This window comes from Eulemur rufifrons, chromosome 30 (assembly GCF_041146395.1).
Source record: "Eulemur rufifrons isolate Redbay chromosome 30, OSU_ERuf_1, whole genome shotgun sequence".
NCBI classification, from domain to species: Eukaryota; Metazoa; Chordata; class Mammalia; order Primates; family Lemuridae; genus Eulemur; species Eulemur rufifrons.
The window spans coordinates 11,998,557-12,015,693 of NC_091012.1; the positions used below are offsets into that span (position 1 = coordinate 11,998,557).

General features: G+C 35.0%; 1 protein-coding gene across 1 annotated transcript in view; it reads left to right on the forward strand.

The window, feature by feature from the left end:
* LOC138378441 (zinc finger protein 43-like) overlaps window positions 1-14,933 on the forward strand; it is a 29,125-nt gene extending 14,192 nt beyond the window's left edge. Inside the window, exons 2-3 of the mRNA XM_069463776.1 lie at window positions 13,150-14,469; window positions 14,654-14,933. Coding sequence (XP_069319877.1) covers window positions 13,150-14,469; window positions 14,654-14,933 — 1,600 coding nt within the window. The remainder of the gene's footprint in view (window positions 1-13,149; window positions 14,470-14,653) is intronic.
* Window positions 14,934-17,137: the final 2,204 nt, after the last annotated feature.

Sequence of the window (17,137 nt, forward strand, 5' to 3'; positions counted from 1 at the left end):
ACTTTTTGTTGTTGAATTTTAGTCATTGTTTATATCTTCATGATGTTAACCCCTATCAAATATGTGATTTGCATCTATTTTTACCCATTTTGTAGGAGGCATTTTTACTCCACTTAGTCTTTTCTTGGTGCAGAAATTTCGAAGTTTGATGCAATCCCATTTTTCTTTTCTTCATTTTTATTGCTTATGCATTTGATATGACATCTACTAAAACAGTGCCAGGACCAATATCATGATCTTTCCCCTTTATTTTCTTCTAAGAGTTTTATACATGTATTTCTCTTTTTTTTATTTCAGCTTATTATGGGGGTACAAAAGTTTAGGTTATGTATATTGCCCATACCCCCCGACACCCCCTGAGTCAGAGCTTCAAGCGTGCCCATTCCCCAGACAGTGCGCATTGCACTCATTATGTATGTATACACCCATCCCCTCCCCCACCCACATCTGCCCGACACCCGATCAATGTTATTCCTGAATGTGCTCTTAGGTGATGATCAGTGAAACCAATTTGACAGTGAGTACATGTGGTGCTTATTTTTCCATTCTTGGGATACTTCACTTAGGAGAATGGGTTCCAACTCAATTGCCCATCAATACATGAGTGGATTAATAAAATGTGGTATATGTATACCATGGAGTACTACTCAGCTATAGGAAACAATGGTGATATAGCATGTTGTTTTTATTCCTGAAGATTTGTTTTCAAATCAAGAAGTGCAATGTCTCCTTGTTTTTATTTTCTAAAACAGTCTGACTATTTATTGTTCCAATACATTTTAGAATTTATTTTATTTATTTTTTTTATTTCAGCTTATTTTGGGGGTACAAAATTTAGGTTATGTATATTGCCCATCCCTCCCTACCCCCCCGTCAGAGCTTCAAGCATGTCCATTACCCAGACAGTGTGCATCACACTCATTATTTAGGTATATACCAATCTCCTCCTGCCACCCCCTCATCTGCCCGACACCCAATTGGTGTTATTCCCAAATGTGCACTTAGGTGATGATCAGGGAAACCAATTTGCTGGTGAGTACATGTGGTGCCTATTTTTCCATTCTTGGGATACTTCACTTAATAGAATGGGTTCCAACTCCTTTATATATCTCCAGATCAAGTATGATTGGAACTTATTAATATTGCATTGAATTTGTATATTACTGTGGATACTATTGACATCTGAACAATTTTAAATTATCTGACCATTGAGCATGAATACATTTAAGAGTGTGTTTAATTTTGACATATTTTTGTATTAGCCAGTTTATCTTTTGCTTTTCATTTCTAGGTCCACTTCATTTTTGCCAAAAAATATATGTTGTATGTTTTTAGCCTTCTTCAAGTTGATAAGACTTAAGTGTCCTAACAGCATTTGTCATGTCTGATTAAACTATTGTGTATTCTGCTATCTTTGACTGAAGAGCTCTGTAAATATCTTTCACATCTAACTGGTCTATAATGTTTTTCCCATTATCTGTTTCTTATTGATCTTCTATCAAATTTTTGTATTCATCATTGAAAGTGAGGTCTCCAAGTCTCCTATAATTAGTGTGTTGCTAGGTGTTTCTTGCAACACTTCTGTCCACACTTTTGTTCATATTTGCTTAATATATTTAAAAGCCATAATGTATATAATATATATTTAAAAATATCTATGATAAAATATATGCATTGCATATATATGTTCTATGTGTATTCTGTGCTATAGATTTCTGCTAAATGACCCATTTTTTCATTATATTATAAGCAGTCTTTGTCTCTTCTGATGGTTTTTGACTTAGAGAGTATTTCCTTTAATTATGGCCAAAATATCCTCCTCTAATTATTTACATACATTTATTTTTACAATTACTTTCAACCAATTTGACTTTTCAGAGCTAAAGGAAGGCTTTTGTAGGTGGCATATTGTAGGGCACTGTTTGTTTTTAATTGATAAAGTCATCTTATTTTTCATTAGAGAATTTAAACCACTTATATTTAAAGTAATTTCTAAAGGATATGAAGTTACCATTGAAATTTGTTAATTCTTCCCCATGTGCCCTGTAGATACATGGTTCCTCACTGCCTGTCTTATTCTCTTTATTTTTGTTTCCTTGATTTGGAAGTAACATGCTTTGATTGCTTTCCCATTTGCTTTTGCATACCTTCTACAGGCATTCTGTTTGTGACCACGTTAGGAAATGGAGACTACCTAAATAATCTCTATGTTATAACAATATATCTTAATCTCATAACAGCTTCACTTCAAGTGAATAAAAAACCTATATGTCTTAAAGTGCCACATGTTCTTATTAACGTCACAAATTATACCTTTTATATCGTATATATGAGAACAGATATTTGCACATTTATGCCTTCAGTTTTTTTTAATTCTATAGAATTATTATGAGGGTTTATGAACCATCATGATCATATAGAATTCTATATCTGTTTATAGATTTATCTTTAACACAGAGCTTTATGTTTTTAAGTGTTAATAATGCTACCCAACATCATTTGATTTTTCATCACCGTGGACTCCCTTTGCCTTTCTTCTGGCCTATTCCCTTGGTGATGAACATCATTGACTTTTGCTTAACTTGGAAAATCTTTAATTTTTCTCTTGTTTTTGAAAAAATATTTCCCAGAGGAAGCCTTCTTAGTTGGTAGTATTTTTTATTATCACTCTGGAATTTGGAAAATTCTCAGCTGCCTTATTCTCCAAATAATCTTTCTGCCATTTTCCCACTATATTCTTCTTCTAGGAATTTTTCTTAGATACATTGGTCTACCTGATTGTGTCCAAGGGTCCCATACTCCACCTTCAGTTGTCTCCCTTTTAAAATGTTGCTTCCATGACTCAATATTTATAAATGAAATGTCTTCAACTTTCTGATTCTTCTGCTTCTTTAAGTGTGCTTCTGTGCTTCTCTAGAGAATTTTTCAACTCAGTTATTGTATTTTTCAGATCCACAATTTGTGTGGGTTCTTGTTATAGTTTTTATGTCTGTTAATATCTCAGTTTCTTCAGGCATCATTTTGCAGATTTTGTTGTCTGTGTTTTCTTTTTGTTTGTAGGGGATGTTTCCGATGATTATTTTTAATGTTTTTCAGATACTGCAAATATCTCCATTTCTTAAGCGTTGATTCCTGGAGACTTATGTATTTTGTTGCTGTGGAACAGGTTTTGTGAATCCTCTGCATTCCCTGAAATCTTGTGATAAGTTCAGTTAATTTTATCTTTGTTTTTACCTATGTATTGTAATTTTGTGTGACAATATTCAACTCTACTCCCTTTACCACAGTATCAGTTACTATTTAAATTGGAATTAGCAATTTAGCCATTGCTAAAATAATTCTGTATGTGTTTGCTTGCCGGTATGAGTAAAAATTATGTCTAGTGTGTTTCAAACTTACTTGTTTTCTTGGTTTGTGGTCTATAATTCTTTTATCTTGACTAGGTGAGTAGTCATAAAAATTGTACTTTCAGCAGCTCTTTATTGGTGAATGTGTATTATATTTGTGTGAGAGAAATAATCATGTAAGGAGACTTCAAGATGGCTGATGAGAACCAAGGCTTGGTCGGACCTTTCAGGTAGAACAGTTGAAAATTCAACAGATGGGAGTGGAGGATGATTCCTGGTCAGCAGTGGACCATAGGGTCTGAAATTAGTGAATTCCAGGACACTAAGAGCAGGTAATGAGCATCTGAGAAGAGAGGAGGATAGAAGATAGGAACTGGCACAAACAAAATCAAAGAACTTCTGGAGCCCAGGGAAAAAGTAAGGGATTTTGACCTCCCCCACCCAGGTGCCTCAGGCCTGCAATATGATGTATGTCTCTCATGCCATGCGAATGTGCTATGAGCAACAAGAGAGGCAGCATCACTACACCTGGACACCCCATCTTCTGCACCTGATACACTCCTGGCATCCCAGGAAGTAATTTTGGCTTAAGGTTCTCATAGCTGTGTGACCACACTCACCCCATAGCAACTGCCAAAGCAGCTTGCACTGAGTGACTAACCCTGCTTTGGGTAACGGGTAGCACACTTCCAGCAAAAGCTGCACTGAGTGACTGAGCATGCCTTCGGCAATGGGGTGCAAACTACCAGCCAAGCCTGCCTTGGAAAGTGTATCTGGTGCTGCAACTCAGAGAGGAGGAGGTTGGCCTGGCACTCAAGCTTCCTGAGAGTGTTACAGGAAGACCATGGCCCGTTCTCGCCACCATAGCTGATGCTGGAATTCTCTGTGCTGAGATGCCCAGCTCTCAGTGCCACGGGTGCATTTTCACCTAGCTCCAGCATTGTGGCCTCAGCTTGTGATCTTCCCATTGACAGGTACTTGATGCATCTGCCTGCTAATAGCATAGTCAACAGGATGAGAAGCATTGGGGAAGGGTCCCAGTTTCAAAATTAGGCAGTGAATGAAAGGCTGTGTCTATTGGGAGGGTGTGGAGGAGAAAAGGAAAACACTGGTCTATCAATGTTCCCCCTCCAAACCTACCCTCAAGAACTGCCATATTGGATTTTGCTGAACCAGGGAGAATCAATTTGCATAAATACTGGTTCCTATGGTAACTAACTACATCTGGTGCCTCCGTCTGACGTATAGAATCTGCCCACAGCACCACTCACTTTAATAGAGAGTTCAGCTTGATCCAAAAGTTCCTTGAGCTGCCAGTGTTCCCCAAGGGGAAGTGTCCCCCTGGCAAAGTTTCCTGAGGGTAGAGAGAAGACAATATAGTTGAATGTGGTCACTCCAGCCCCTTCTGGACCCTGAGGCATGGAATGAACCTTTAACCTATACATATCTGTGAACTGCATTTGTGGAACTGGAGAACAGCATAATCCAACCTAACCTCACCCAGCCTAATTCCCCACCTGCCTCTTCTGTGGTAGTAAATAAATGACTTACATGGAGGTTTCAGGGCCCCCACCCACAGCCTGGGGCATCGGAGGGCTTCTCCTGAGGAACTAGAGCTGGTCACAGGATCCCAAAACAATAGTTTACCTTCTTCCTTCCTGCAAACACCATCTACTGACAGGGAGATTAACTCACATGCCTGTTACACATTTACTCAATCATAGAGGGTGTAGTTGATTCTCACTCACAAGCACCAACTAACTCAGAAAATAAACTGTGTATATCATTATCTAAACAAAAGAAAATCCAAAATAAAGAAGCAAAGTCTGCTCCAGATGAGAGGGAACCAGCAAATGGACTCTGGATGTATGAGGAATCAGAATGAAGCATCACCCCCAAATGGGAACACCAGCTCCCTAGCAATGGATACCAACCAAAAACAGAATACTGAAAGGACCTATGAAGTATTTCAAACATCGATAGAAAGGAAACTCCATGAAATTCAAGATAAAATGGAAACCCAACACAAAGAAACCACAAAAACTATGCAAAAACAGAATGAAAAATTTACAAAAGATATTGAATTAAAGAAAAATCAAACAGTTTCTGGAAAGGAAAAATTCATTCAACGAACTACAAATCACAGTGGAATGCCTTAAGAACAGGTTACATCAGGCAGAAGAAAGAAACTCAGAGCTTGAAAATAACACCTTTCAATTAAACAAGTCAATCACAGAGATAGAGCAGAGAAATAAGAGGAATGAGCAAAGCCTACAAGATACATTGGATCATGTAAAGAGGCCTAAGATAAGACTCTTAGGGACTCCTGAGGGTGAAGGAGAAAATAAACAAGGGTTGGATAATTTTGGGGGTAAAATTAAGGAAAATTTTCATGTCCCTGCTACAACTCTACATATCCAGGTTCAAGAAGCTCACAGGACCCTTGGGAGATTCATCAAGAGACAAAAATATCACAACACATTTTCATCAGACTAGCCAAAATAAACATGAAAGAGATACTCCTAAGAGCCATAACGTGAAAGGAGCAGGTAACGTACAAAGGAAACCCTGTTAGACTAACTGCAGACCTCTCAACTGGGACCTATAAGTCAAAAGGGATTGGGGCCCTATTGGGTCTTCTCAAACAGAATAATGCCCAGACTAGATGTTTGTGTTTTACAAAATTGAGTTTCACTTAAGGTGAAAATAAAGTTTTTCTCAGACATTCGAACACTGAGAGAATTCATCAAGACAAGATCTTCCCTGCAGGGAGTACTCAGAACTTCTTTATTCATAGATCAGCATGATAAACACTTAACAACATGAAATCACCCAAGAGCTAAGGTAGAAGTCCAGTGGCTTAAGAGATAAAACAAACCGACAACATTCAACTCAACAGGATGAACAGAAATCCACCACATTAATCAAATATTTCAATAAATGTGAATGGTTTTAACTACCTAGTGAAGAGACATACGCTGGCTGAATACATAAATATACACAGGCAAGTATCTGCTATCTTCAGGAAACACATTTAACCCACAAGGACTCATCGAGACTGAAGGTCAAATGACAACATTGTATGCTAATTGAAACCCAAAGAAAGCTGGAGTAACAGTTCTCATATCAGATAACTTCGACTTCAAATCAACAAAAGTAATGAAAGAGAAAGATGGCCATTATATAATGATAAATGGAACAATTCTCCAAGAATGTATAACAATCTAAAATATTTATTATGCACCAAATACAGGAGCACACAGATTCATACCGCTAAAACTACTTGACCTAAACAAAATCATAGATAATACAACCATAATGCCAGGGACTTCAATACCCTGCTGACAGAACTATACAGCTCCTCCAAGCAGAAAATAAACAAAAAGACAAGGGACTTAAATAAAACTCCAGAACATATGGGCCTACTAGACAGTTACAGAACATTCTATCCCAAAACACCAAAAAATATTTTTGGCTCATCAGCTCAGAGGACATTCTCTAAGATTGATCATGTCCTAAGCCATAAAAAATGTCCCCCAAAATTAAAAAAAAAAGAAATTATACCATGCATTTTCTCAGACCACACTAGAATAAAATTAGAAATCAACAACAGAAACACTCATCTCTACACAAAGTCATGAAGACTAAACAACCTACTGCTGAATGATTGGCAGATCGAGGAGGAAATTAAGATGCAAATGAAAATATTCTCTCAACTAAATGATAATGGGACACAAGTTATCCAAATCTTTGAAAACAGCTAAAGCACCCTGAGAGGAAAATTCATAGTCATAAATCCCTACATCCAAAGGACAGAAAGGTAACAAATCAACAGTGCAATAAATCAACTGAAAGAACTGAAAAAGGATGAGCAAACCAATCCCAAACTCAGCAGAAGAAAGAATATAGCCAAGATCACAACAGAACTAAATGAAATTGATAACCAAGGAACTATACAGCAGATTAATGAAGCAGAAAGTTGGTTTTTGAATAGATAAACAAAATTGACCTGCCTTTTATGAGGTTAACCAGAAGCAGAAAAGACAGGACTCGAATAAGCTCAATTCGGAATGAAAAAGGAGAAATTACAACTGATTCCACAGAAATACAAAATATCATCTTTGAATATTCTAAAAATCTCTATGCACATAAACATGAAAACATGGAGAAAATGGGCAAATTCTTAGAAAAACCAGCCTCCCTAGGCTCATTCATGATGCAATTCTTGAACAGACCAATATCAGGACTGGTATTGAAGTAGTAATAAATAACCTTCCTTAAGAATAAAGTCATGAACCACATTGTTTCACTCCTGAATTCTACCATACTTAAAAATAAGTACTGGAGCCTATCCTGCAGAAATTATTGTACAACATTGAAAAGGAAGAAATCCTCCCCAACACATTTTACAAATCCAACATTGCCTTGATACCAAAGCCAGAAAAGGACAGAACAAAAAGAAGAAAAATACAGAGAAATATTCCTTATGAATATGGATAACAAATTCTCAATAAATTCCTAGAAAATGGAATGCAGCTGGTCTTCAAAGAAATAATCCATTATGATCAAGCGGGCTTCTTTCTAGAGATGCAGGCATGGTTGAACATATGCAAATCTATTAATCTAATTACATACATGAAAGGGAAATAAAAGATTTTGACAAGAAACTACTGAAGTTGATAAATCAGTTCAGCAAAGTCTCAGGTTACAAAATAAGTGTACACAAATCAGTAGCCTTCACACGAGCCAACAACTGTGAAACTGAGAACCAAATCAAAGACTCATACCTTTCATAGTAGCAACAAAGTAAATGAAATACTTAGGAATATATCTAACTAAGGAGCTGAAGGACTTCTACAGGGAGAATTACAAAACACTGAGGAAGGAAATAGAAGAGGATACAAACATATGGAAAAGCATACCATGCTCATAGACAGAATCAACATGATTAAAATGTCTATACTACTGAAAATAATCTATAGATTCAATACAATCCCTGTTAAAATATTAACATGATTTTTTACCAATTGAGAAAAAGTAATTCTACGCTTCATATGGAACAAGAGAAGACCCTGTATAACAAAACCAACCTTAAGGAAAATGAACAAATTGGGAGGCATCCATTTACCAGACTTTAAGCTATAGTGCAAGGGTATAGTAATGAAAACAGCATGGTACTGTCACAAGAACAGGACATAGACCAATTGAAGAGATTTGAGAACGCAGACATAAAAGCATCTTCATATAGCCATGTGATAGCAAACAAGAACATACACTGGGGAAAGGAATCCCTATTCAATAAATGATCCAGTGAAAATTAGGTAGCCACATGTAGAAGAGTAAAACAGGATCCGAACCTCTCATCTGTCACAAAAAACAACTCACAGTGGATAAAAGACTTAAACTTATGTCGTGAAACCATAAGAATCCTAGAAGAAAATGTTGAAAATACTCTTACAGACTTCAGCCTAGGCAAAGAATTTATGAGGAAGACCCCAAAAACTATCACAGAAACAACAAAAATAAATAAATGGGACCTGATCAGACTAGAAAGCTTCTGCACAGCCAATGAAAGTATACCTAGAGCAAATAGAGAAGCTAGAGAATAGGAGAAAATATTTGCATGCTATATATCCAATAAATTGCTAATAACTAGAATTTATATATAACACAGGAAAATCAGTAAGAAAAACAATAAAGGAACCCCATTAAAGGTGTGAAAAGGACATGAACAGAAAGTTTTTTAAAGAAGATGTATTAATGGGCAACAAACATATGAAAAAAATGTGTACATCTCTAATCATCGGAGAAGTGCAAATGAAAACCACAGTGAGATATCACTTTACTCCAGTGAGAATGGCTTTTATCAATAAGTTCAAAACAAGTGTAGGTGTGGATGTAGAGAGATAGGAACACTTATATATACTTCTGGTGGCACTACAAACTGGTATAATCTCTATGGAAAGTTATATGAAAACACATCAAAGTACTAAAAGTAGAACTACCATTTGATCTGGCAATCCCACTACTTGGTATCTACCCAGTGAAAAAATGTCATGCTCTAATAAAGACATCTGCACTTGAATGTTTATAACATCACAATTTACAATTGCAAAGATGTTGAAACAACCTTGGTAATTATAAATACATGCATATAAATATATGTATAAATACATATAAATATGTGATATTTGTATACCATATAGATTAGTACTAAGCCTCAAAAATCAGTGGTTAAATAAAATACCTTGTATTATCCTGGATTGTATTGGAGCCCATTCTTTGAAGTAAAGTATCACAAGAATGCAAAAACGTGCACCACACGTGCTCACTATCAAATTGTTGTCAATTTATCCACACATATGTGACCAAATGGAAGTAAAAATCAGCAGGTATTGGACCATTGGAAGGGTGTGTAGGAGTTGGGAAAATTCACACCTAATTAGTGTGGTGCACACAATGTGTGGATGCGCACACTTGTAGGTTTGATCACTTGGTGCAAAAGCAATATATATAATCTGAATGATTTACTGCCATAATACTTTGAAATTAAAAAAAGAAACAGTTTTATAATATGTAGGATAGTTTTGAAAAGCCTCATAACTGTGTATCTCTTTTAGAAATTATTTTTATTTTAATTATTGTAAAATCACAAAAATTACAATCTTAATTACTTTTAATTATTCACATCAGTCATGTTAACTATATTTACATCATTATGCAATATATGTCTAGAATGTATGTATTTCATAAAACTAAAATTCAGTACACATGAGAAAACTACCCATTTTCCCCATTGCCTAACTGCTGACAAACACCACCATGTTTTCTGTTTCTAGGAGTGTAACTGGTTTAGAAATATTGTACAAGTATAATCATAAAATATCTGTCTTATTCTGCTTGACATTTCCTTAAGCATAATGTCATCAAGCTTTATCTCTACCGTGGATGTTATTAGATTATTAGTTTTTTTTTTTTTTTTTTTTTTTGACAGAGTCTCACTCTGTTGCCCAGGCTAGAGTGAGTGCCGTGGCGTCAGTCTAGCTCACAGCAACCTCAGACTCCTGGACTTAAGCGATCCTACTGCCTCAGCCTCCCGAGTAGCTGGGACTACAGGCATGCGCCACCATGCCCGGCTAATTTTTTGTATATATATATTTTAGTTGTCCATATAATTTCTTTCCATTTTTAGTAGAGACGGGGTCTCACTCTTGCTCAGGCTGGTCTCCAACTCCTGACCTCGAGCGATCCACCCGCCTCGGCCTCCCAGAGTGCTAGGATTACAGGCGTGAGCCACTGCGCCCGGCCTATTAGTTTTTTTAAAGCTGAGAAATAATCCATTATTTCTAAATTTCAAATTGTATTTATCCTTTCATTTTGTAAGGGCAGTTTGGGTTTCTTTCATCTACTGGCCTTTGTGAATAATGATGAAATAAATATGAGTGTGAGGATACCTTTTTATTTTACAATGTATGCAGGAGTTTATATTTGTGTTTCTTTCTGATTCATTGGTCCAGTTTTCTGTCTTTCTGCCAGTAGAAAACTTCATTGACTATTGTAGTTTTTTCGATGTTTTAAAATGGGGAAGTATGGTACCAATAGCATTGTTTCTCTTTTTGATGATTGTTCAGATCTTTGTGGTCTCTTGAGATTCCATATTATTTTTGGGTTTGTTGTTTCTCTTTTTGAAAAAAAATATTGAGAATTTGAAAGGAATTGCATTGAATCTGTAGACCACTATCAACATCTTCACAGCATTAAGTCTTCTTTCCTTGAACAAGAACGTGTTCAAAAGTGTGTTATTTTCATATATTTGTGAATTTTTCTGTGTTTCTTCTGTAATTTATTCATGGTTTCATTCCATTCTGGTCAGAAATTAAAGTGTGTAAAATTTCAGTTTTCTAAAATTGGTTAAGACTTGTTTTGTGGCCAAACAGGTAGTTTTTTAGGAAGAATGTTTTATGAGCTATCAAGAAGATTGTATGTTCTATTATTATTCTGTAGAGTGTTTTCTATATATCTGTTAGGTCTAATTGCTCTATGGTGTTTTCAAATCTTCTGTTTTCTTATTATTAATTTGACTGGCTTTATCATTATGGTAAGTGGAATATCAAAGTATCCTATTATTTTGCTGTCCCTTTCTTGCTTCAATTCTGTCAATGTTTTCTTTATATATTTGCGAACCTTGATGTGAGATAAAGATAGATATCATATATATGTATTACTTTCATGGGTTCTCAGTGAATGACATCTTTTTATATTAAATGTCCTTGTTTGTCTCTTGTGATAGTTTTTACTTAAAGTGTATTTTATAAACTATAACATTTTTCACTTCAAATGTAATGTGCCTAATATAACTTTGAACTCCACTGCTCTTATATCCTTAAGGTTTTTATGGTATATCTTGTTATATCCTGCCAGTTTTAGTCTATTGTTTTTACAAGCTATGAAGTACAGTCTCTTTAGAGAGAATATAGTTGGATTTTGTAATCCATTTGTTTAACTGTGTCTTCTGACTGGAAATAGTAGTACATAAATATTTACATAATTTTCTCAAAGGGAAGGACTTATAATTTCCCTAATATTAATTGTTTTATATAACTTTTGTCACTATTTTTTCTTTCTTTCCTCTCCTTTTCTCCTGCATTGTGTGCCACTGATATTTAGGGACATATTTTTTTCTTTGTCCACCTTCCTTTGTGTATCTCTATAAACACTTTCCTGATGTTCACTGTGAGAATTACCTAAAATCCTTTGAAGTTGCAACATACGTTGAACTCAGAACTACTTAACTTCAGTTGCATACAAAAATTCTTAATCTTTACACCTGCCCCCAACCTTATGATATTGATGTCAATAATTATGTCTTTTTACATTGTATATCAATAAACATATGGTAATTCTTTGTTTATTTTGTCTTTTAAATTTTATAGTGTAATTAAATGTTTTTGTAGCATCATTATAGTACTGCAGAATTTTATTTTTGGTATGTGCATACGTTTCCCAGAGAGTTATATAGTTGTCATAGAAGACAGAAACCAGCTTTTGGAAAGGCCATAAAAAACGAGATGTATGGACATATGTGCCAATAGTTTCATTTTCTTTTGAAAGGGAGTCCAGGAGATGGGATTTTACTACTAATGTGATTCCTCTATATCAGCACAGAGGAAGGTCTTTGGTAGGTAAATATAACCAACTTTCCTTCCAGTTCCATTTGGTTCTTGGTATCATTCTCATCTGGGGTGCTATAAACTATTAGCAGTTATGAATTCTCAAAAAAGTCATGTTTGTAAGTATACTTTTAAGGTCATACATCTGTGATGGAAGTAAGACCATGGTATTCTATTGTGCTTTCTTGCTAATGTGCTTGGTATAGTTTTATATATTCAAATTGTGAAGTATATTCACCTGAGTCCAGTTAGTGAGATACTTTGTTATTTTCATTTCTTTCAGAACTGTCTTCCCATTGCACCCGAGACCTATTGCCAGAGCAGGGCATAAAAGACTCATTCCAGAAATCAATAATGAGACTATATGGAAGCTGTGGCTTTGAAAATGTACACTTAAGAGAAGACTGGGAGTGTGCGGGTGAGAGTAAGAGGCAGAAAGTATATCATGATGATCTTACTCAATGTTTGTCAACTACCCATAGGAAAATCTGCAAATGTAATAAATCTATAAAAGTCTTTACCAAATCTTCAAACCTAAATACACATAAGAAAAGACATACAGGAGAGGGAAGATTTAAGAATAATAAATGTGGAAAAACTTTTAACCACAGCTCAAAACTTTCTGGACATAGGAAAATTCATACAGGAGAGAAACCCTACAAGTGTGAAGAATGTGGAAAACCCTTTAACTGGCACTCAAAACTTACCACACATAAGAGAATTCATAGTGGAGAAAAACCATACAAATGTGAAGAATGTGGCAAAGCATTTACCCAGTGCTCAAACCTTAAGGTACATAAAAATGTTCATACCGGAGAGAAATTGTACAAATGTGAAGAATGTGGCAAAGCCTTTAGCTGGTACTCACGTCTTATTGAACATAAAAGAATTCATACAGGGGAGAAACCATACAAATGTGAAGAATGTGGCAAAGCCTTTAGCCGGTACTCACATCTTACTGAACATAAAAGAATTCATACAGGAGAGAAACCATACAAATGTGAAGAATGTGGCAAAGCCTTTAGACGTTGCACAGACCTCACTCTACATAAAAGAATTCATACAGGAGAGAATCTCTACAAGTGTGAAGAATGTGGCAAAGCCTTCACCCAGTCCTCAATCCTTATTCTACATAAAAGAATTCATAGTGGAGAGAAACCCTACAAATGTGAAGAATGTGGCAAAGCCTTTACCTGGTGCTCAAACCTTAAGGTACATAAAAAAATTCATACTGGAGAGAAATCATACAAATGTGAAGAATGTGGCAAAGCCTTTAGCTGGTGCTTAAGTCTTACTGAACATAAAAGAATTCATAAAGGAGAGAAACCATACAAATGTGAAGAATGTGACAAAACCTTTACCCAGTGCTCAAGTCTTACTCTACATAAAAGAATTCATACAGGAGAGAAACCATACAAATGTGAAGAATGTGGCAAAGCCTTTACCCAGTGCTCACACCTTACTCTACATAAAAGAATTCATACAGGAGAGAAACCATACAAATGTGAAGAATGTGGCAAAGCCTTTAGACGATGCACAGACCTCACTCTACATAAAAGAATTCATACAGGAGAGAATCTCTACAAGTGTGAAGAATGTGGCAAAGCCTTCACCCAGTCCTCAATCCTTATTCTACATAAAAGAATTCATAGTGGAGAGAAACCCTACAAATGTGAAGAATGTGGCAAAGCCTTTACCTGGTGCTCAAACCTTAAGGCACATAAAAAAATTCATACTGGAGAGAAATCATACAAATGTGAAGAATGTGGCAAAGCTTTTAGCTGGTGCTTAACTCTTACTGAACATAAAAGAATTCATACAGGAGAGAAACCATACAAATGTGAAGAATGTGGTAAAGCCTTTATCCGGTGCGCAGGACTCACTCTACATAAAAGAATTCATACAGGAGAGAAACCCTACAAGTGTGAAGAATGTGGCAAAGCCTTTACCTGGTGCTCAAACCTTAAGGTACATAAAAAAATTCATACCAGAGAGAAATCGTACAAATGTGAAGAATGTGGCAAAACCTTTAGATGGTGCACAGACCTCACTCAACATAAAAGAATTCATAGTGGAGAGAAACCATACAAATGTGAAGAACGTGGCAAAGCCTTTACCCAGTGCTCACATCTTAAGGTACATAAAAAAAAGTGATGCTGGAGAGAAATCCTACAGATGTGAAGAATGTGACAAAACCTTTACCCGGGACACATACCTTACTCCGCATAAAAGAATTCATACAGGAGAGAAACCCTACAAATGTGAAGAATGTGGCAAAGTCTTTACCCAGTGCTCACACCTTAATCTACATAAAGGAATTCACACCAGAGAAAAATTCTACAAATGTGAAAAATGTGGCAAAGTCTTTAATAACTGCTCACATCTTACTCAACATCAAAGAAATCATACTAGATAAAAGTGAGAGAAATGTAATGACGATGGAAGTGCTTTCCCAATGCATTAGCCTTAAAATGCACAACAGTACTTATTCTGAAAGTAAACAATAATAATGTAGAGCACTGAACATACCTTTACTTCTATCACAGATCTTATTGGACATGAGAGAACTTACAATGAAAGAAACCCTTCAATGTTTTCTCAAGCATTGCTCAACATCAGAAAAATTTTAATAGAAACCTTATAAATTTAATGAGCGTGAAAAAAGATTTATGCAAAAGGTATGCCTTAGAGAACAACAGAAAATTGATACTTAAAACTACTTTGCAGATATAATAAACTTCAGAACAGATTTAATCAAAAATCAAGTCTAAATAGATATCAGAAGATTCACAGTACAATGCACTAAGGCACTAACACATTCAACAATTTCTTTAAACCAGGTTGCTGACTATACAGAATAATCCAGTTAAAATAGTTAGATAATTTATTTGTATGTCAGTTTTAAAAAGAGAGCGATTTTTTGAGAGTTATAATTATGTGTAAAATATACTTTCTGGTCAGGGTGGGGTGAAAATGTAACAAAGTATAATTTTTTGCATTTTTTGATAAGCAAATATTGATGTGATTCAACTCTCAAAGCAGTAGGTGCTATGCTTTCATTCCTAGTGTGCATGTGAATGTGTGTGGTTAATGGTAGCTACATCACAGTTATTAGAAGTCTTTCTGTATTAAGTAGGCATCATTCATGTACTTTTCCATGGAAAATTAAAAACACTGAAATGTAACATGTATGAAACGGAGAGGTGCTTTGTGGTTGACTTTTAACAAACAGTATTTCAAGTGATGTGTAATGTAGGTATACAGACTAATATTCTTGTCATTATAATCAGAATGAAACAATTACAATATTAGAAATAAATTGTTTTACTAATAGCAAATTAGGATGATGAAATAGAGTGAATTTTGAAATATTTTTAGATTACATGTAAACTTAATTTGTTTTATTAAACTAAAAAAGGTTTCTATTGTGTCAAACATGTTGAATGAAGTGTTATTTTGCCATTAACATTAACCTATCCGATGTTACTCAAATTTGGAGATAATGGATTGTAAAAATGTACAATTGGGTTACACACTAAAATGGCATCATTTGTGATCCTTTTTATCAGTGACTTTAAATTTCTAATACTTTGATGAATAATGTTCCCAAAAGTTTTATTTTTTATTATTTTTGTGATTACATTGTTACTGTAATGCTTATAATAAAGATTGTCCACTTAATTAAAAGGCATCCATTTCTGAACACTGAATGACAACTTCTTCCATTTTATCCTACATTTTTCTTTCAGCATGCAACTGCTCTAGCCAGTGAAGCACAAATAAACACATTTTTTATTTACATGGAATCAAACATACAAATACATCATGGTTAAGATGAACTTTAGTTGTAATAGATTTACAGAGTAAGTAATTATGTTTGTGTGAATGTGGCTGTATACCTATTTTGAAATGAAAAAAGAAATATTGGAAAAAAAATAGGTAATTTCAAAAGTGTTGAGAATTTACTAGGAAACTAGAAACTTCAAAGATTCTGAAAGCAATTTTTTTTTTGCTTTATGTTGAATTAATTTGTTTAAAACCCTAAAGCTTCTGGTTCAGAACCTGCCCACACCAATCCTCTGTTCTTACATGCTTATTACTCATGCTAGGCCTAATGTATAATTTTATTATTTCAAAGTTCATTAAGTATTCTTTATATGACATGCTCTTCCATTATAAGAATGATTTTTATAAAATTTAATGGTGCTCATGAAATAATCTGAAGGTATGAGTAATTCCACAGTGTATTAATTTCATTTTATTTACTTAGTACATTCTATATTTTCCTTCTACTTGGGGAGCGTATTGAAAGCACTTTTGGTTACTGTTTCTTTTAATTTTGGTCATTGAACTAATTGATTTATTGACTGTGTCAGGCTAATTTGTTCAGGTAAACACTAAGAAGGATTTATAAATTATGAGGTTGTTTTGATATTTAAATAGAAGGAACAAGTACAGGACAGTGTTATGTATGTAGTAAATGCTTTATAATTAGCTGTAAATATTTCTGTGGGAGTGAGTTTGTGGCTCCGGGTAAGAGATTGAAAATGTCCAGGGTGAAAAAATGGCACTGGTTTTGCATATGGAGAGAAGAGACCTACAGAACAACCAACACTTGGA